Source organism: Phyllobates terribilis, unplaced genomic scaffold (genome assembly GCF_046119375.1).
Source record: "Phyllobates terribilis strain yellow unplaced genomic scaffold, ASM4611937v1 Scaffold_12__6_contigs__length_324123572, whole genome shotgun sequence".
Classification (NCBI taxonomy): domain Eukaryota; kingdom Metazoa; phylum Chordata; class Amphibia; order Anura; family Dendrobatidae; genus Phyllobates; species Phyllobates terribilis.
This window is the reverse complement of record NW_027362772.1, coordinates 272,798,892-272,821,205: the sequence shown is the minus strand read 5'-3', so window position 1 is coordinate 272,821,205 and position 22,314 is coordinate 272,798,892. Positions and strand designations below refer to the sequence as shown.

General features: G+C 41.6%; 1 protein-coding gene across 1 annotated transcript in view; it reads right to left on the bottom strand.

The window, feature by feature from the left end:
* ANKK1 (ankyrin repeat and kinase domain containing 1) overlaps nucleotides 1–22,314 on the bottom strand; it is a 119,211-nt gene that overhangs the window by 61,530 nt on the left and 35,367 nt on the right. The window contains exon 2 of the mRNA XM_073656993.1: nucleotides 4,634–4,928. Coding sequence (XP_073513094.1) covers nucleotides 4,634–4,928 — 295 coding nt within the window. The remainder of the gene's footprint in view (nucleotides 1–4,633; nucleotides 4,929–22,314) is intronic.

The following is a 22,314-nucleotide window of genomic DNA, read 5'->3' as shown; positions in this document are numbered from 1 at the left end:
GATGGTGATGGACAGCTCAGCATGTCCAATTGGAAACAGGGGCGTGCTGAGCTGTCAGTGTCTTGAGTGACAGTTTAGCCATCCAATAAGGACCAAGGAGTGCCGGGGCTTCATCCATGTGTCTCCGGTTCGGAGTAATTACCAGACTTTTTAGCTGGCTCTCTGTCTTAGATTGCTGCCAATTGTAGTTTTGCTCAAGAGGTGTTTGTGTGCTCTGTGCTCCTAGTTTTGTATTCTGATCTTTGTTGCTCCGCCTTGGATTTGCCTTTGAGCTTGTGCTTGCCTAGCCTTTTTGTCGTGATCCGCTACCTTCTTGGAATTCTGACCGCGGACTCTTACCTGACTATGCCTTTGTCTCACTCCTCTATCTATAATGTACCCTCCTGGCTTTTGATCTCGGACCTTTTAACTACCCACACTCACCGCTTGTCAATGGGTAGTGACTAGAGTCACAGTAATCTGAAATACTCTATAAACTTACATACAGTGCAGACCAAAAGTTTGGACACACCTTCTCATTTAAAGATTTTTCTGTACTTTCATGACTATGAAAATTGTACATTCACACTGAAGGCATCCAAACTATGAATTACCCCATGTGGAATTATATACTTAACAAAAAAGTGTGAAACAACTGAAAATATGTCTTATATTCTAGGTTCTTCAAAGTAGCCACCTTTTGCTTTGATGACTGCTTTGCACACCCTTGGCATTCTCTTGATGAGCTTCAAGAGGTAGTCACCGGAAATGGTCTTCCAACAATCTTGAAGGAGTTCCCAGAGATGCTAAGCACTTGTTGGCCCTTTTGCCTTTACTCTGCGGTCCAGCTCACCTCAAACCATCTCGATTGGGTTCAGGTCAGGTGACTGTGGAGGCCAGGTCATCTGGCGTAGCACCCCATCACTCTCCCTCTTGGTCAAATAGCCCTTACACAGCCTGGAGGTGTGTTTGGGGTCATTGTCCTGTTGAAAAATAAATGATGGTCCAACTAAATGCAAACCGGATGGAATAGCATGCCGCTGCAAGATGCTGTGGTAGCCATGCTGGTTCAGTATGCCTTCAATTTTGAATAAATCCCCAACAGTGTCACCAGCAAAGCACCCCCACACCATCACACCTCCTCCATGCTTCACGGTGGGAACCAGGCATGTAGAGTCCATCCGTTCACCTTTTCTGAGTCGCACAAAGACACGGTGGTTGGAACCAAAGATCTCAAATTTGGACTCATCAGACCAAAGCACAGATTTCCACTGGTCTAATGTCCATTCCTTGTGTTCTTTAGCCAAAACAAGTCTCTTCTGCTTGTTGCCTGTCCTTAGCAGTGGTTTCCTAGCAGCGAATTTACCATGAAGGCCTGCTGCACAAAGTCTCCTCTTATCAGTTGTTGTAGAGATGAGTCTGCTGCTAGAGCTCTGTGTGGCATTGACCTGGTCTCTAATCTGAGCTGCTGTTAACCTGCGATTTCTGAGGCTGGTGACTCGGATAAACTTATTCTCAGAAGCAGAGGTGACTCTTGGTCTTCCTTTCCTGGGGCAGTCCTCATGTGAGCTAGTTTCTTTGTAGCGCCTGATGGTTTTTGCAACTGCACTTGGGGACACTTTCAAAGTTTTCCCAATTTTTCACACTGACTGACCTTCATTTCTTAAAGTAATGATGGCCACTCGTTTTTCTTTACTTAGCTGTTTTTTCTTGCCATAATACAAATTCTAACAGTCTATTCAGTAGGACTATCAGCTGTGTATCCACCTGACTTTTGCACAACACAACTGATGGTCCCAACCCCATTTATAAGGCAAGAAATCCCACTTATTAAACCTGACAGGGCACACCTGTGAAGTGAAAACCATTTCCGGTGACTACCTCTTGAAGCTCATCAAGAGAATGCCAAGAGTGTGCAAAGCAGTCATCAAAGCAAAAGGTGGCTACTTTGAAGAACCTAGAATATAAGACATATTTTCAGTTGTTTCACAGTTTTTTGTTAAGTATATAATTCCACATGTGTTAATTCATAGTGTTGATGCCTTCAGTGTGAATGTACAATTTTCATAGTCATGAAAATACAGAAAAATCTTTAAATGAGAAGGTGTGTCCAAACTTTTGGTCTGTACTGTATAACACGGATGCACCCTATATAATGCTTAAGCATAGCCATCTTTGATCACTGTATAATTAAATATACAAAGATAATGGGCATATTGTATGACAAGCATGTATATTGCATCGTGAGACTCTGTAGTTTGTAGGTCATCACATTCCCGGTATAGTAAACAATACTTGCTTCTACCTGGAATTTCAAGCATGAGCATATTTAAAATTCAGTATCAATGCCATAGCCTGGAGGACTAGCATGTACATTAAAGCAGTAAAAATGCATAATATATCATCCGTCAGTGTTATAAACTCCAATGTCAGGACTAGGACACCCATCAGTAAAAATAAAATATATTTAGAATATTATTACAAAGGCGAAAGCTGCTCCGTTGGGATGATTCCAGGAGACAGATATCGGCACATATAGATTAGATACAAGGAAGACGAGAAAATAAAAAATCTGGAAACAGCATGAAAAATTAGGTACTTTTCATATTGCACTTGAGGGAATACAACTGTCATACACATCTGTAGAAACTGGCATTTAAAGGTATAATGCAAAGACGAGAAACAGCAGCTCCGGAGTAGAGAAAAAAGTGAAATACTACGGATGCAACAATGCAGGTAAATATGAATAGAAAAGCTATTTTTTTCTACTTTTCAGTGCCGTCATTTTTCATTTAAGTGGATATTCAGAATGACAGTGTAGTCAATGTCCTTATTGCATATACTTAATACTTTAGCCATAAAAAGGAAATCCTTCTGCATTGGGTGGGGAGCGGGGCAAGAGACGTCATGCCTTCACATGCTCCGTCTGCTCATTGCGTCACATTAGCAATCCATGTCTGATGAAGGTCCATACTTTGACACCGAAACATTACAACTCATTTTTGTTGGATTGCCAAAATCTAAAATCATTTTTTTTACTACATGTTGGAGTGCCAAGTATCTCTTATGGGGCCTTTTATGAGCACCTGATCCTTTCTATAAGAGTGTCGTTACCCATTATTATATATGTCTTCAGATACCTACCAGCTCTCTTGAGTATGCAGCAGAAATCGTGCCCCTGTCCTATTCATTAGCAAAAGGCATAGCGCATCTAATCATTAGACTCGGACAGGCGCGGAGGGTTAACAGTAGGTATCACACACGTCATACTCTTTAGACTATGACAAGTGTGGCGGTTTGGCTGTAGGTATTGCGCACCTGTCCTACTCATTATAATAGGACAGGTGCGTGATACCCGCCACTAATGAATAAGACAGGTGAGTGATTCATTAGAACAAGACTGGGGCGCGATTTATTATAATACGAAAGGTCCACGATCCCTGCCACTTTGGCAAGTCATCCATCAGAAATCAGTAGATGTGACGTCACCGATCCAGCTCACCACATGGGAAATTGATATGGAGAAAGGTAAAGTACTTACTCTATATTTTTCCTTCTTTCTTGATCCACTCCTGGCCTTGACTAAATAATAACCACACAAAAAACTTAGTGGGAGATTTTATTAATAACTTTATGCCTGAAAACTGGCATGAAAAAGTTGCAATGTATGGTGCACGCCACATTTTCCAAATAATTTGGAACTTTTTGCTACTTTACACTACTCTTGCCAACTATTTGGAAAGTGTATGGGGGGTAGATGCACCTACAGATAAAATATTTAATATAATTTACTCCTGAAATTGCTCTAAATTAGGTCAGAGATTTTACTTTCTGCAGAACAGATCTTAAGGGAACAAGAGTTCCGTATGATTGGTGCGAAGGTCGGCCATATGCACAGCCACTTTATTCAAAGTCTCAAACTAAGCCCGGTATTCTGCTCCTCTATTTTGGCCCAATAGACTTTGCATGGAGTAGCAATGAGCATGCTGATTCATTTACACAGTGCCCCCATTCTTGTGATCCATAAAGACCCAGCGGTGGGGCTGACATCCACCAGACAACAATGACCTATCCTGTCAACTGGCCAACCATCTGATGTGTATGAGGGACTTACCACCTCTCCTTCGACAGATAATATCAGGGGAAATAAGGATCAGCCAGTTGAATTACAATTTTATTTTTATAGGAGATAGGTCACTACGCGAGGTGTCAGACAGTGGCTTTCTTTACCATGTATATAAGAACCTTTATAGATTCTTCTGAGTTCTATTCGCATTTTTGATACCAAACTCATTTTGAGCAGAATTGATTTGGCACATTGTATCTTCCTAAAGCCAACATCATCCTTTTTTTGTCAAATGTTTAATTTTTTTTTGTACTTACAGTATAATTGTTTTTCTATTTTACCTACTTGTAACTAACAGCCACAAACATTGCCTAATCTGATTCTATGGTCAAGCTTCTTTATATCTATTTCCTACTTCTGGTACCTGTTCCTAACTGATGTAAAGTATTATGACTGCAGCATCAGACTACACAGGGCTCATTTGTAGTCTGTTACCATGGAGACACATAGGTCTGCAAAGGAGCTGTAGACACAAAATGGTAAAGTGTTTTTAAAGTTGCTTTTACTGAGGTTTAATCGTCAACTTACCTTCACATGCAGATGCTCATCCAGAAGAATGTTCCCAGGTTTTAGGTCCAAGTGGAGAAGTGGAGGACTCATAATATGGAGAAAGTTCATTCCCAAGGCTATCTCATGAATGAAACGGAACTTTAGCTGCCAGCTGAGGGTGTGTGTGGGGAGAAGTTTCTCAAGGGATCCATTCTCCATGTACTCCATCACAATTCCCAGAGGATTTGTGCAAAGTCCATAAATTTGTACAATGTATCGGAATTTTATCTTCTCCATCTTGGATGCTTCTTCCATCAAGTTGTTGTAGGTCGTGCTGCACGAAAGAAGAAGCAAAACTGAATGAGGATTTTCCTTCACATAGCTATACCCTAGTTTTTAACCTTTTATGTGTCACATCAGAATTAATTATAGCTACTGGGCTGCCATGTTGTAAAGATTGCACAGATCTGTCGTCAGCTGTAGCCCTAGTTATTAACACAGTAGAAGGCAAGGTAGCGTCAGTTTTCTCCATTGATTTGTGCAATTGTAAGAACTATTGTGACATGAAGCCCCGTAGACATTAGATAAGAGTCAATATCAGTGGGGTCAGCCTACCACCTAATATGTATGGGGACCTCTTGACTCTCAACCAATGGATGATGTTGGGAGTGAGAATATTTGGCCATTGTGATATTAATCACCAGACCCCTTTGGTTCTCCAAGAGATAAACCTCTGCATGAGCTGTCTGCCAGCAGTTTTTTTTCCACCTCCCCCATTGAAAACACATAATCATTTGGCTCAGAAGTTGGCCGAACCAGCAGATGACCAAATATCACATACATGTAGCCAGATACAGTCAAGTATTTACAATCCCTTTGATTCTAGATAGAGAATTTTCTAGATGAATACATGAAGACAGGTTAGGCACACATTAGGTCAGGCACAGAAATAGGTTCAAAGGGCTCTAAAAACATCCCAACGTGGCTCCATACATTTTGTAGTGGCTGTGTCTAGTAGTACTAGTATTACAGCTTATTCCTAAATAGTTGAATGGGACTGAGCAGAGATAAGAGGTCATACTAGGTATAGTCACTACAAAATGTAAGGAGTGGCGCCTGGCAAGCAATGAAGGTGACGCTGGACTCATTGGATTGTTGACGCCACTTCAACTAGCTGTCTGGTGAAGGTGAAGGAAGTCAGACCTCCACCGATCGGATATTGATTGCCATTCATAAAGCCAAGTCATCAATATCCATCAATCCCTTTTAGGACTATGCACACTATTTCCATGGAAAATACATCTATTATAAGTGATTTTGGTAAAGTGTGTCCTGATTAGCATCCAATAGGCATCTTGGTTCTATGGCTAGGTTTATAGCACTGGGGCATGGGGTCAAATCATACCAAGAGTAAAATGACACAATGCATGCAGTTATTGGTGCCCTATGATATCCATCCTAGTGTAATAGATGAGAAAATTAGATAGTAAACCTCATTGGGGACTGGGATTCTCAGCTTTGTGGATCGCTGTGTGATGGTACCATGAGTGCAAAAGTAAATCTCAAACCAAATAATAAATGGTAAAATTCCCTACTTTATCCAACATAATGAAGAGGAAATTACCCACCTTGCTTCTCTTCCCTGGTAGTATGTGCAAGGCTGTAATGGACTGAACAGTAAAGTTAGATTTCTTTCACCATTTGGTGAGTGCAGTACTTATTTCTTCTTTATTTTGTTGGAAAGGATCATTTGTCAGTAAATGCAGAGCACCACAGATATTGGTGGTACTCCTATTAGCACCAGTAGCCTCATCAACGAAAATACAATTGAAGAGTAGTGCTGAAAATGTGTGCTTTTTCTGAGAATTATTTTCAATTTCTGGTGCTTTAAATCCCTATTTTACAAGGAAAATATTGCCAAAAGATTATACCAGTTTATATAAAAATATGGATATAATAATAATAATAATAATAATAATAATAATAATAATAATAATAATAATAATAAAAAAATAAAAATAAATTCTTATTATATAATTTGCTAAAAAAATTGTAAAAAAAAAATAAAAATATATATATATAACAATAATAACTATTATTATTTTTTTTTTCCAACTGGTATAATATTTTAGTAATATTTTCTTTGCAAAACAGGGAATGTTAGCACCAGAAGTTGAAAACTAATTTTCAGCAAACCATATAATAACAATTTATTATTAATTATTATTGTTATTATTTTTATTACATTTTTTTTTTCCAACTGGTACAATCTTTTAGCAATATTCTCTTTGCAAAACAGGGAATGTTAGCACCAGAAGTTGAAAACTAATTTTCAGCAAATTATATAATAACAATTTATTATTAATTATTATTGTTATTATTTATTTATTTATTTATTTTTTTACAAACTGGTATAATTTTTTTAGTAATATTTTCTTTGCAAAACAGGGAATGTTAGCACCAGAAATTTAAAACAAATTTTCAGCAAATTCTAAAATGTATTATTATTATTATTATATAATTAAATAATATATTGAATTAAAATAAAATATATTAGTAATAATAATCTAATCTAATAGTAATCAGCTATAATAACTATATATACATATATATATATATATATATATATATATATATATATATATATATATATATATAATATTGCATAGATGGATTCCGTAATCTGTTTTCTACATCCAGATCACATTATATGTTACAAATGCTTCATATCATCTTCTTTTCAAGCACTCTGGGTTACATGATGTATTGAAAATGTATTCATGTCACCAACCATATCCAATTGCAATTTAATTAGGTACTTAAAAAGTAATCCTACCGTCCTCTAGAATACCAGGAGAGCGAGGTTTATTGCATTTTACATTTGGTCAGATTTTAAAGAAATGCTAATATATCCTCTAATGTATACTGTGCAGTAAAGACATATTTTTCAACATGTTCCCAGTAATTAAATCAGATGTGTTATATTTAATTATTATATTTATTACAGTTCGTTTTTTTTTTTCATTTAACTTATTTCTTAACTTGTTTATTTCAAACTTAATATTTGTTTGTTTTGCTACTAAAGAAGAGATTGATTGAGTGCGGTTTGGAGAAGAGGCAATAAAATTGCTAAAGTGAACCCTAAGGGAAAAAAAACAATGATTCATTGGAGTTTTATAATTCATTGTTTAAATGGGCTGCCTTACCGAGTGTGTGTAGAGCTCTAAATCACTGTAATGAAGCCATAAACTCAATGCAAGCTTCACAGCCAGACTTGGCGAAGATCATTCTGTTTAGAAAGATCTGGACTTTGCTGCAAGGACTTGCAGTCAGTGACTGGTTGAGCGAGTTGTGCTAGGAGTTGTAATCAAAGGAACAATGGACAAGGACAGAATCAGAACCCAAATGCAACATCAGGAGTAGTCGGACCAGCAAGAGGGTACAGGGATTAAATAATCTGAAGTCAAACAAAAGTTGGCATCCATGGGTTGATCCAAAAAAGTTGTCAGAAACGACTGAGTCAGAAGACTACAGTCATGGCCAAAAGTTTTGAGAATGACGCCAAAATTATATTTTCACACGATCTGCTGGCCTCTGGTTTTTATTAGTGTTTGTCTGATGTTTATATCACATACAGAAATATAATTGCAATCATATTATGAGTGCCAATAGGTTATATTGACAGAATGAGTTAATGCAGCAAGTCAATATTTGCAGTGTTGCCCCTTCTTCTTCAAGACCTCTGTAATTCTCCCTGGCATGCTTTCAATCAACTTTTGGACCAAATCCTGACTGATAGCAGTCCATTCTTGCATAATCAATGCTTGCATTTTGCCAGAATTTGTTGGTTTTTGTTTGTCCACCAGTCTCTTGAAGATTGACCACAAGTTCTCAATGGGATTAAGATCTGGGGAGTTTCCAGGCCATGGACCCAAAATCTCTATGTTTTGTTCCATGAGCCATTTAGTTATCACCCTTGCTTTATGGCAAGGTGCTCCATCATGCTGAAAAAGGCATTGTTGGGCGCCAATCTGCTCTTGAACGGTTGGGAGAAGTTGCTCTTGGAGGACATTCTGGTACCATTCTTTATTCATGGCTGTGTTTTTAGGCAAGACTGTGAGTGAGCCGATTCCCTTGGCTGAGAAGCAACCCCACACATGAATGGTTTCAGGATGCTTTACAGTTGGCATGAGACAAGACTGGTGGTAGCGCTCACCTCTTCTTCTCCGAATAAGCTGTTTTCCAGATGTCCCAAACAATCGAAAAGGGGATTCATCAGAGAAAATGACTTTGCCCCAGTCCTCAGCAGTCCACTCCCTGTACCTTTTGCAGAATATCAGTCGGTCTCTGAAGTTTTTTCTGGAGAGAAGTGGCTTCTTTGCTGCCCTCCTTGAAATCAGCCCTTGCTCAAAGAGTCTCCGCCTCACAGTGCGTGCAGAAGCACTCCCACCAGCCTGCTGCCATTCCTGAGCAAGCTCGGCACTGCTGGTAGTCCGATCCCGCAGCTGAAACAGTTTTAAGATACGGTCCTGGCGCTTGCTGATCTTTCTTGGGCGCCCTGGAGCCTTTTTGACAACAATGGAAGCTCTCTCCTTGAAGTTCTTGATGATGCGATAGATTGTTGACTGAGGTGCAATCCTTGTAGCTGCGATACTCTTCCCTGTTAGGCCATTTTTGTGCAGTGCAATGATGGCTGCACGTGTTTCTTTAGAGATAACCATGGTTAACTGAAGAGAAACAATGATACCAAGAACCAGCCTCCTTTTAAAGTGTCCAGTGATGTCATTCTTACTTAATCATGACTGATTGATCGCCAGCCCTGTCCTCATCAACACCCACACCTGTGTTAATGGATCAATCACTAAAACGATGTTAGCTGCTCCTTTTAAGGCAGGACTGCAATGATGTTGAAATGTGTTTTGGGGGTTAAAGTTCATTTTCTGGGCAAATCTTGACTTTGCAAGTACAGTAATTGCTGTTAAGCTGATCACTCTTTGACATTCAGGAGTATATGCAAATTGCCATTACAAAAAAATGAAGCAGTAAACTTTGGAAAAATTACTATATGTCTCATTCTCAATACTTTTGACCATGACTGTAGTAAATAGTCCAATAACGCACACCAGGTAGTAGATGGAGAATAAAACTGGCACTAATCAAACAAGAGGTGTACACACCCCTATAGGGATAACATATTCAAATTAACAAAATAGACCCTGATTTAGCGATGCATTAAAACACGACTTTTCAACTTTTATTTTATACTTTTAAAAGTGGTAAGTAAAATTAAAAGCACACATTGATTCAACCCCAACAAGTTTCACCACAAGGGCTTCCTCAGGGGAAATGATTATAGCCCCAACCCCCTGAGGAAGCCCTTGTGGTGAAACTTGTTGGGGTGACTATGTGATTGTTTGATTTTAGCTGGCACTAGGAGGACCAGTGTATGTCCTAGCAACGGCAATTTAGTTGAATCAATCTAAATTCATGAACTGCAGTCATGATGAATATAAGATTATATGGAACCTGAGTTAGAATTCTTAATGATTAATATAGATCGAATTGATCATAAATAGTATAAAAAAAACACTGGCACACTAGTGTGTTTTTAACTTTACTTACCACTTTTAAAAGTATAAAATAAAAGTCATGTTTTAATGCATCCCTAAATCAGGGTCTATTTACCCTCTGGGTAATTTGGTAGTTGGATTACAACTGGCACAGGACTGGCTTTGGGCACGCAAAATCCGCTCTTCAATCTGCCCTGACTGCCGAGTGCCACCTGCCATCTCTGCCAGCACCATTTTTGACATGACCAGAGATAAATTGGTGACTGACTGAGATGAGCGATACTGGATGTAAAAACTCATTCCTTTATTTTTCATAAGTGTTCATTTTCATTTATATGGTCATGTGGTGTTATTTCCCCCCTAGCATGGTAATGAATTGCTGAAGGGAAACTCATGCTAGAACTGAGCACATAGATTCCTAAATGATCATTCTCAGCCATTCGGTGCACCAGTTTATGCACCAGATTGGTCCTAGAGCCAGATCAACTACAGCCGTTTCGCTATAGTCTGCGCTTCATCTGGCGCAATCCAGATCAACCTGGTCACAGGACAAAGGTCTTGAAAAGTTTTTTTGATCAACTCTACGAGCCAGTGATATAATAGAGGAGGTCGCGGTCACATTATTATCATTAAGTTAAGTTACATTACTCTGCCTTTGATTTCACTCTTCAGGACTATCTTAGCATGAATACATAAAATGACTCTCGGATATTAGTGCTTGATCCTCGCCTGTGACAAGACGACTCTTATGATGTTCATTTCATATGGTTTAAGCCCCTTGAGTCTCCGGAGAAGTTGAGGCATAATTAAAAACATGAACGTTTTAAACTAATCAGCTGATTTAATCTTCCACTCATCAACATAATCTATTCTCAACGTGTTCAAGAGATATTTATGCAAATTAGATTTTTCTAACACAATAACAACTTAATCCGTCCATAGGGACTTTTCTTTAGGTTGTTCTTTTGTGGATAAGCATCTTTGTGCTAACATTGAAATAGCTTGTACAGTACAGACCAAAAGTTTGGACACACCTTCTCATTTAAAGATTTTTCTGTATTTTCATGACTATGAAAATTGTACATTCACACTGAAGGCATCAAAACTATGAATTAACACATGTGGAATTATATACTTAACAAAAAAGTGTGAAACAACTGAAAATATATCTTATATTCTAGGTTCTTCAAAGTAGCCACCTTTTGCTTTGATGACTGCTTTGCACACTCTTGGCATTCTCTTGATGAGCTTCAAGAGGTAGTCACTGGAAATGGTTTTCACTTCACAGGTGTGCCCTGTCAGGTTTAATAAGAGAGATTTCGGGATTTCCGTGTATTGTATAGAGGAGCAGCGGGAGTCTGATGGCTGACTGTAAGTAAATATATGATTCCTGCAGCCTGGCTATTTCTACAGCCACTGAGGGAGGGGGCCCTCATGCAATCTAAAGGTGGCACACGGGAGGGGGCACAGAGGAAATTTCTAATTTCCCCACTGTGTCAATCACCTCTATTTTACTCTGGGTCCCCTTACCCCCTCTGAGCAGGCCCACAAGAAATTAGGTGACGCAGTGGGTGAGGGGGCCAACAGAAAACTAGAGGTGACACAGTGGGGAAGGGGACCCTCAGGTTTTAACCCCTTTACGACATCCGTCTTTCATCTATGGCGCATGTTAAATGCCACTTTCAATCTCATACAGTGGCATTTAACAAACGCTGATATGCGCGCGCTTCATTCTCTCGCTCATCAGCGCGCCTGTGACGTGATCGTGAGACCACGATGGGTTGTCATGACAGCCGGGGGACTGCTGATGACCTCTGTGTCTGTCATTACAGAGCTCCTTTGAAACCTTTCCTGTGGCCGGGCTTCAAAAGAGACTGTGATTTCTGCTATATGCAGCGATGCTGTGGCGCTGTGCACGCCGATACAGTTAAATATAGTGTAGTGAAGTGTAGAGGATGTGTCAGCTCTCCTATGTGGTGTAGTATATAGATGATCTGTCAGCTCTCCTATGTGGTGTAGTATATAGAGGATCTGTCAGCTTTCCTGTGTGGTGTAGTATATAGAGGATCTGTCAGCTCTCCTGTGTGGTGTAGTATATAGAGGATCTCTCGTCTCTCCTATGTGGTATAGTATATAGAGGATCTGTCAGCTCTCCTGTGTGGTGTAGTTTATAAAGGATCTGTCAGCTCTCCTGTGTGGTGTAGTATATAGAGGATCTCTCCTGTGTGGTGTAGTATATAGAGGATCTGTCAGATCTCCTGTGTGGTGTAGTATATAGAGGATCTGTCAGCTCTCCTGTGTGGTGTAGTTTATAAAGGATCTGTCAGCTCTCCTGTGTGGTGTAGTATATAGAGGATTTGTCGTCTCTCCTGTGTAGTGTAGTATATAGAGGATCTGTCCGCTCTCCTGTGTAGTGTAGTATATAGAGGATCTGTCAGCTCTCCTGTGTGGTGTAGTATATAGAGGATCTGTCAGCTCTCCTGTGTGGTGTAGTATATAGAGGATCTGTCAGCTCTCCTGTGTGGTGTAGTATTTAGAGGATGTGTCAGCTCTCCTATGTGGTGTAGTATATAGAGGATCTGTCAGCTCTCCTGTGTGGTGTAGTATATAGAGGATCTGTCAGCTCTCCTGTGTGGTGTAGTAAATAGAGGATCTGTCAGCTCTCCTGTGTGGTGTAGTATTTAGAGGATGTGTCAGCTCTCCTATGTGGTGTAGTATATAGAGGATCTGTCAGCTCTCCTGTGTGGTGTAGTATATAGAGGATCTGTCAGCTCTCCTGTGTGGTGTAGTATATAGAGGATCTGTCTGCTCTCCTGTGTGGTGTAGTATATAGAGGATCTGTCGTCTCTCCTGTGTGGTGTAGTATATAGAGGATCTGTCAGCTCTCCTGTGTGGTGTAGTATATAGAGGATCTGTCAGCTCTCCTGTGTGGTGTAGTATATAGAGGATCTGTCAGCTCTCCTGTGTGGTGTAGTATATAGAGGATCTGTCTGCTCTCCTGTGTGGTGTAGTATATAGAGGATCTGTCGTCTCTCCTGTGTGGTGTAGTATATAGAGGATCTGTCAGCTCTCCTGTGTGGTGTAGTATATAGAGGATCTGTCAGCTCTCCTGTGTGGTGTAGTATATAGAGGATCTGTCAGCTCTCCTGTGTGGTGTAGTATATAGAGGATCTGTCAGCTCTCCTGTGTGGTGTAGTATATAGAGGATCTGTCAGCTCTCCTGTGTGGTGTAGTATATAGAGGATCTGTCTGCTCTCCTGTGTGGTGTAGTATATAGAGGATCTGTCATCTCTCCTGTGTGGTGTAGTATATAGAGGATCTGTCAGCTCTCCTGTGTGGTGTAGTATATAGAGGATCTGTCTGCTCTCCTGTGTGGTGTAGTATATAGAGGATCTGTCTGCTCTCCTGTGTGGTGTAGTATATAGAGGATCTGTCAGCTCTCCTGTGTGGTGTAGTATATAGAAGATCTGTCAGCTCACGGGTGTGGTGTAGTATATAGAGGATCTGTCTGCTCTCCTGTGTGGTGTAGTATATAGAGGATCTGTCATCTCTCCTGTGTGGTGTAGTATATAGAGGATCTGTCAGCTCTCCTGTGTGGTGTAGTATATAGAGGATCTGTCTGCTCTCCTGTGTGGTGTAGTATATAGAGGATCTGTCGTCTCTCCTGTGTGGTGTAGTATATAGAGGATCTGTCAGCTCTCCTGTGTGGTGTAGTATATAGAGGATCTGTTAGCTCTCCTGTGTGGTGTAGTATATAGAGGATCTGTCAGCTCTCCTATGTGGTGTAGTATATAGAGGATCTGTCAGCTGTCCTGTGTGGTGTAGTATATAGAGGATGTGTCAGCTCTCCTGTGTGGTGTAGTATATAGAGGATCTATCGGCTCTCCTCTGTGGTGTAGTATATAAAGGATCTGTCAGCTCTCCTGTGTGGTGTAGTATATAGAGGATCTGTCAGCTCTCCTGTGTGGTGTAGTATATAGAGGATCTGTCGGCTCTCCTGTGTGGTGTAGTATATAAAAGATCTGTCAGCTCTCCTGTGTGGTGTAGTATATAAAGGATCTGTCAGCTCTCCTGTGTGGTGTAGTATATAGAGGATGTGTCAGCTCTCCTGTGTGGTGTAGTATACAGAGGATCTGTCAGCTCTCCTGTGTGGTGTAGTATATAGAGGATCTGTCAGATCTACTGTGTGGTGTAGTATATAAAAGATCTGTCAGCTCTCCTGTGTGGTGTAGTATATAAAGGATCTGTCAGCTCTCCTGTGTGGTGTAGTATATAGAGGATCTGTCGTCTCTCCTGTGTGGTGTAGTATATAGAGGATCTGTCAGCTCTCCTGTGTGGTGCAGTATATAAAGGATCTGTCAGCTCTGCTGTGTGGTGTAGTAAATAGAGGATCTGTCAGCTCTCCTGTGTGGTGTAGTATATAGAGGATCTGTCAGCTCTCCTGTGTGGTGTAGTATATAGAGGATCTGTCAGCTCTCCTGTGTGGTGTAGTATATAGAGGTTGAGTCAGCTCTTCTGTGTGGTGTAGTATATAGAGGATCTGTCAGCTCTCCTGTGTGGTGTAGTATATAGAGGATCTGTCAGCTCTCCTGTTTGGTGTAGTATATAGAGGATCTGTCAGCTCTCCTGTGTGGTGTAGTATATAGAGGATCTGTCAGCTCTCCTGTGTGGTGTAGTATATAGAGGATCTGTCAGCTCTCCTGTGTGGTGTAGTATATAGAGGATCTGTCAGCTCTCCTGTGTGGTGCAGTATATAGAGGATCTGTCAGCTCTCCTGTGTGGTGTAGTATATAGAGGATCTGTCTGCTCTCCTGTGTGTTGTAGTATATAGAGGATCTGTCAGCTCTCCTGTGTGGTGTAGTATATAGAGGATCTGTCAGCTCTCCTGTGTGGTGTAGTATATAGAGGATCTGTCTGCTCTCCTGTGTGGTATAGTATATAGAGGATCTGTCAGCTCTTCTGTGTGATGTAGTATATAGAGGATCTGTCAGCTCTCCTGTGTGGTGTAGTATATAGAGGATCTGTCAGCTCTCCTGTGTGGTGTAGTATATAGAGGATCTGTCTGCTCTCCTGTGTGGTATAGTATATAGAGGATCTGTCAGCTCTTCTGTGTGATGTAGTATATAGAGGATCTGTCAGCTCTCCTGTGTGGTGTAGTATATAGAGGATCAGTCAGCTCTCCTGTGTGGTGTAGTATATAGAGGATCTGTCAGCTCTCCTGTATGTTGTAGTATATAGAGGATCTGCCAGCTCTCCTGTGTAGTGTAGAATATAGAGGATCTGTTAGAACCCTACTGTTAGTTTTTTCTATTTTGCTGGTCACATGACTTTTTGCCTATATAATCCAGCTCCGCCCTCCTGGCCTTGCTGGACTTCAGTGTTACATTTACTCTTAAGCTAGCCAGGTGCCTTGTACCTTTCTCTGTAGTTTGCTTGGTCTTTTGACCACTAGTACTTCTGTTTGTTTGTTTGTCTTTGCTCTGCTACAATTTCTGCTAGGAGGTGTCCAACTATATCCCAGTCCTTAGTTCTTGTAGGGACAACCCCCCCTAATATATCTAGAGGTCTGCGTTCAGACTAGCCGAGGACTTAGGCGGGTCTGTTCACAAGGAACAGGTCTCCCGCTGCATCGTAGGGAATCAGCTTAGTCCTATTGTAGGGACAGTTTTCCTATCTTTCCTTAGTGTTTGTAGCAGTTCATAACAGTAAGTCCAGCCCAAAAATAAAACACTCTAAGGAAAGAATTCCTGATTTCAGCATGGTGTCGGTTCAGGAGTTGGCTCAACGCCTGCAGGGACTGTCTTTGGAGGTGGCTGAGCTCCAGCAACACGTGAGTAGCTGTCCTGGAGCGCATTTTGTCGAACCGAAGGTAGGACTTCCAGATTTTTTTTATGGTAAACTGCAAGATTTTTTTTCCTTTAAAAACGCTTGTTTATTATATTTTCGTTTAAGACCCAGATCCTCGGGGAATGAATCACAGCGCATTGGGCTTATAATGTCACTTTTGCGCAAAGAACCACAGGGATGGGCCTTTTCCCTACAACCTAATGATCCGTGTTTTAGATCTGTGGAAGATTTTTTTTCTGCTATGCGGTTGTTGTATGATGATCCTGTTCGAGTCTCATCTGCTGAAACTGAATTAAGACGTTTGAAGCAGGGATCGGGTGATGTGGAAAATTATTGTACATACTTCAGAAGATGGTCGGCTGAAGTGGAATGGAATGACTCAGCATTAAAATGTTTGTTTCTTGATGGTCTAGGTGAAAGGGTTAAGGATCTGCTGATTGCCTTCCCAAAACCTGGAACCTTGCAGGAGGCAATGCAATTAGCCATACTTGTGGACAGGAGACTGCGTGCTAGGAGTAATGAAGAGAAATCGACTGCTATGGCAGCTCCTAGTTTTCAGAGGGTCTGTTCGGAGGGTGGAGAACCGATGGAGATTGGGGCGATGTCACCCCACTCTCAGGAAAAGGACCGCAGGTTTGCTAAAGGATTGTGTTTTTATTGCGGTAAATCTGACCACTTTTTTAAGAACTGTGTGCTTTGTTTGAACAAAGAAAAAAAAAAAGAGGTCAGTTACGCCCGCATAGCGTGTTTAAACTCAAAAGGAGTATTTCTTTCTGGAAGCACTTCATTCCAGGAGCAGTTGATTGAATTTCGGGTATGTGTGGATTGTGGTTCTACACTCAATGTGATTGATGAAGGTTTTTTGGAAAAATTGAAATTAGAATCCAAACTTTTGTCATCTGTTGATGGCTCTCCCTTGAAATGTATTACTCACAAGGTTTTTGAATTTCCCCTCACCATTAATGGTATTCACCAAGAGAATTTGGATTTGGCGGTATTAAATAATTCGCCTGCTCCAGTGGTTTTGGGGTTACCTTGGTTAAAATTGCACAATCCTGTACTGGACTGGTCTACCAATGAAATTAAGTCTTGGAGTCCTAAGTGTTATGATAGATGTTGTAACGGTCGCATTGCTGCTGTGGAAAGAGGGGAATTACCTGTACCTATTCAGGATTTTTGGAAGGTTTTTTCTGAGGAGGAGTCGCAAGTTTTGCCTCCTCATAGGGACTATGATTGTACTATTGAGTTTGTCCCTGGAGCAACTCTTCCTAAGAGTCACTTATTTAATCTTACTATCCCTGAGAGAAAGGCCTTGGAGGAATACATACAAACAAGATTGGCCGCCGGTCACATTAGACCTTCTAAGTCACCTGTGGCTGTTGGATTTTTTTTTGGAAAAAAAAAGGACGGCGGTTTACGTCCATGTCTGGACTTTCGCAAAATTAATAAAATTACAGTACGCAATTCCTAACCACTGCCATTAATTCTTGACTTGTTCAACCAGTTAGTGGGTGCCAAGTGGTTCTCTAAGATTGATCTCCGGGGGGCATACAATTTGTTACGTATGAAGGAAGGTGATGAGTGGAAAACTGCTTTTAACACTCCAGTGGGTCATTTTGAGAATCTGGTTATGCCCTTTGGTCTTACCAACGCACCAGCGTATTTTCAGAACCTTATTAATGACATCCTAAGACCGTTGATCGGTAAGAATGTGGTGGTGTATTTGGATGACATTTTGATTTTTGCGCCGAATCTGGAGTCTCATTGGCAGAGCGTACGTGAGGTATTGCAGTTGCTAAGCGACAATTCACTTTTTGCTAAGCTGGAGAAATGTGAGTTCGCTGTGCAGAGAATTAGTTTTTTGGGCTACATTATCTCCAGCGAGGGCTTTGAGATGGACCCGGTGAAGGTTCAGGCGGTGCAGGAATGGCCTAGGCCTATTGGTTTGAAACCAATACAGAGATTTTTGGGTTTCGCCAATTATTACAGAAAATTCATTAAGAATTTTTCTATAATTGTTAAGCCGCTGACCGATCTCACCAGTAAAGGTGCGAATACGGTTCAGTGGACTACTGAGGAAATTGAAGCTTTTGTGTATCTCAAGGAGAGGTTCAGTTCTGCCCCCATCCTTATGCAGCCTGATGAGACCAAGCCTTTTTTGGTCGAGGTTGATGCTTCTTCGGTGGGGGTCGGTGCTGTTTTGTCTCAGGAAAACAAGGATGGAGGACACCCCTGTGCTTTTTTTTAAAAAAAAATTTCTGAGACCGAACTTAATTACGATGTCGGTAATCGGGAATTGCTGGCGATTAAACTCGCATTTGAACATTGGCGTCATCTCTTGGAAGGTGCTAAATTTCCGATTCAGGTTTTTACTGATCATAAGAATCTGATCTATCTTGATGCTGCCAAGCGCTTGAATGCCCGTCAAGCTAGGTGGGCACTTTTTTTTTCGCGGTTTAATTTTTCTGTTACTTACATTCCGGGTACCAAGAATGTAAAAGCTGATGCTTTATCTCGCAGTTTTTCTCCCATGGTTGGTACCGAGGAGGAGGAGAGCATTTTACAGGAAGGTGTTGTGATAGCAGCATTGGACTCCGTTTTAGAAGATGGGATTCTGAAAGCCCAGGAGGATGCCCCATCTAACACTCCCCATGGGAGGTGTTTTGTGCCTAGGAACTTTAGGAGAGATTTGTTTGTGGAGTGTCATGAGTCTCGGTTGGCAGGTCATCCAGGAATTTCGGACACTAAGAGTCTTGTGGGTCGCAGTTTTTGGTGGCCTGGGTGGCAGAAGGAAGTCATTAAGTGGGTGCGTCAATGTACTGTGTGTGCTAGATCTAAGTCTTCACATGCTCCTGCTGCGGGGTTGCTTTGCCCTCTGGAGGTTCCTAGTGCTCCTTGGACGCATCTTGCTATGGATTTTATTACTGACCTTCCTGCCTCTGAGGGTTGCACTGTTATCTGTTTTAGCAAGATGTGTCATTTGGTTCCCTTCATCAAACTGCCCTGCGCCAAGACACTCGCTAAGGCTTTTGTTAAAGAAATTGTCAGGCTCCATGGCGTTCCTACCGACATTGTTTCCGATATGGGACCTCAGTTCGTGGCTCGTTTTTGGTGTGCCTTTTGTGACAGGTTGGGAGTCCATTTGTCATTTTCGTCTGGGTATCATCCTGAGTCTAATGGACAGACACAAAGAAAGAACAAGGGTGTTGAACAGTTTTTGCGTTGTTTTGTGGCTGACAATCAAGAGGGGTGGTCTGAGTTTCTGCCACTGGCTGAATTTGCTCTTAACAACCATACATCCTCTTCTGCTGGGTGTTCTCCTTTTTTTTGTTGTACTGGGAGACATCCGTCATTTGGGTCATTCTCCAAATTGGTATCGGCTGTGCCGGAGGAGGAGAATTTTTCCGGGGATTTAGAGAGAGTTTGGACTGATGTACGTCGTAACCTTCAAGAGGCTAACAAAAAATCCAAGAGGTACTTTGACAGGAAACGTCAAGAGGTTTTTTTACTGTTGGTGACTTGGTTTGGTTGTCCTCTAGGAATCTGCGGTTGAGGATTCCTTCTAAGAAATTGGGCCCGAAGTTTGTGGGTCCGTTTAAGGTGCTTCAGGTAGTTAACCAATCTGCTGTTAGGTTGGAGGTTCTGACCTCCTGGAAGATTAATCCGGTGTTTCATGTTTCCTTATTGAAAAAAGCTGATGTTTCTGATAGGGACGCCACTGTCTCTGTTCCTCCGGTGGAGGAAGACGGTGAATATGAAATTTCTCGCATTCTTAATTCTAGATGGCATAGAGGGAGATTGCAGTATCTCGTTGCTTGGAAAGGTTTCGGTCCCGAGGATAACTCCTCGGTAAGGGCAGATGATGTCTCTGCTCCTAGACTTGTCGGAGCGTTTCACAGGAGGTTTCCTGATTAACCTGGGCCTGGAGGATCCGGAGGATCCTCATAGAAGAGGGGGTACTGTTAGAACCCTCGTGTTAGTTTTTTTCTATTTTGCTGACTTTTTGCCTATTTAATCAAGCTCCGCCCTCCTGGCCTTGCTGGACTTCAGTGTTACTTTTACTCTTAAGCTAGCTAGGTGCTTTGTACCTTACTCTGTAGTTTTCTTTGTCTTTTGACCACTAGTACTTCTGTTTGTTTGTTTGCCTTTGCTCTGCTACAATTTCTTCTAGGAGGTGTCCAACTATATCCCAGTCCTTAGTTCTTGTAGGGACCCCTCCCTTATATCTATAGGTCTGCGTTCAGACTAGCCGAGGACTTAGGCGGGTCTGTACACAAGGAACAGGTCCCACGCTGCATCGTAGGGAATCAGCTTAGACCTATTGTAGGGACAGTTTTCCTATCTTTACTTAGTGTTTGTAGCAGTTCATAACAGGATCTGTCAGATCTACCGTGTGGTGTAGTATATAGAGGATCTGTCAGCTCTCCTGTGTAGTGTAGTATATAGAGGATCTGTCAGATCTACCGTGCAGTGTAGTATATAGAGGTTCTGTCCTGTGTGGTATAGTATATAGAGGATCTGTCAACTCTCCTGTGTGGTGTAGTATATAGAGGATCTGTCTGCTCTCCTGTGTGATGTAGTATGTAGAGGATCTGTCAGCTCTCCTGTGTGGTGTAGTTTATAAAGGATCTGTCAGCTCTCCTGTGTGGTGTAGTATATAGAGAATCTGTCAGCTCTCCTGTGTGGTGTAATATATAGAGGATCTGTCAGCTCTCCTGTGTGGTGTAGTATATAGAGGATCTGTCTGCTCTCCTGTGTGATGTAGTATGTAGAGGATCTGTCAGCTCTCCTGTGTGGTGTAGTTTATAAAGGATCTGTCAGCTCTCCCGTGTGGTGTAGTATATAGAGGATCTGTCAGCTCTCCTGTGTGGTGTAGTATATAGAGGATCTGTCAGCTCTACTGTGTGGTGTAGTATATAGAGGATCTGTCAGCTCTCCTGTGTGGTGTAATATATAGAGGATCTGTCAGCTCTCCTGTGTGGTGTAGTATATAAAGGATCTGTCAGCTTTCCTGAGTGGTGCAGTATATAGAGGATCTGTCGTCTCTCCTGTGTGGTGTAGTATCTATAAGATCTTTCAGCTCTCCTGTGTGGTGTAGTATATAGAGGATCTGTCAGCTCTCCTGTGTGGTGTAGTATGTAGAGGATCTGTCAGCTCTCCTGTGGTGTAGTATATAGAGGATCTGTCAGCTCTCCTGTGTGGTGTAGTATATAGAGGATTTGTCGTCTCTCCTGTGTGGTGTAGTATATAGAGGATCTGTCGTCTCTCCTGTGTGGTGTAGTATCTATAAGATCTGTCAGCTCTTCTGTGTGGTGTAGTATATAGAGGATCTGTCAGCTCTCTTGTGTGGTGTAGTATATAAAGGATCTGTCAGCTCTCCTGTGTGGTGTAGTATATAGAGGTTGGGTCAGCTCTTCTGTGTGGTGTAGTATATAGAGGATCTGTCAGCTCTCCTTTGTGGTGTAGTATATAGAGGATCTGTCGTCTCTTCTGTGTGGTGTAGTATATAGAGGATCTGTCGTCTCTCCTGTGTGGTGTAGTATATAGAGGATTTGTCGTCTCTCCTGTGTGGTGTAGTATATAGAGGATCTGTCAGCTCTCCTGTGTGGTGTAGTATATAGAGGATCTGTCAGCTCTCCTGTGTGGTGTAGTATATAGAGGGTCTGTCAGCTCTCCTGTGTGGTGTAGTATATAGATGATCTGTCAGCTCTCCTGTGTGGTGTAGTATATAGAGGATCTGTCAGCTCTCCTGTGTGGTGTAGTATATAGAGGTCTGTCGGCTCTCCTGTGTGGTGTAGTATATAGAGGATCTGTCAGCTCTACCGTGTGGTGTAGTATATAGAGGATCTGTCAGCTCTACTGTGTGGTGTAGTATATAGAGGATCTGTCAGCTCTCCTGTGTGGTGTAGTATATAGAGGATCTGTCGTCTCTCCTGTGTGGTGTAGTATCTATAAGATCTGTCAGCTCTTCTGTGTGGTGTAGTATATAGAGGATCTGTCAGCTCTCCTGTGTGGTGTAGTATATAAAGGATCTGTCAGCTCTCCTGTGTGGTGTAGTATATAGAGGTTGGGTCAGCTCTCCTGTGTGGTGTAGTATATAGAGGATCTGTCAGCTCTCCTGTGTGGTGTAGTATACAGAGGATCTGTCGTCTCTTCTGTGTGGTGTAGTATATAGAGGATCTGTCATCTCTCCTGTGTGGTGTAGTATATAGAGGATTTGTCGTCTCTCCTGTGTGGTGTAGTATATAGAGGATCTGTCAGCTCTCCTGTGTGGTGTAGTATATAGATGATCTGTCAGCTCTC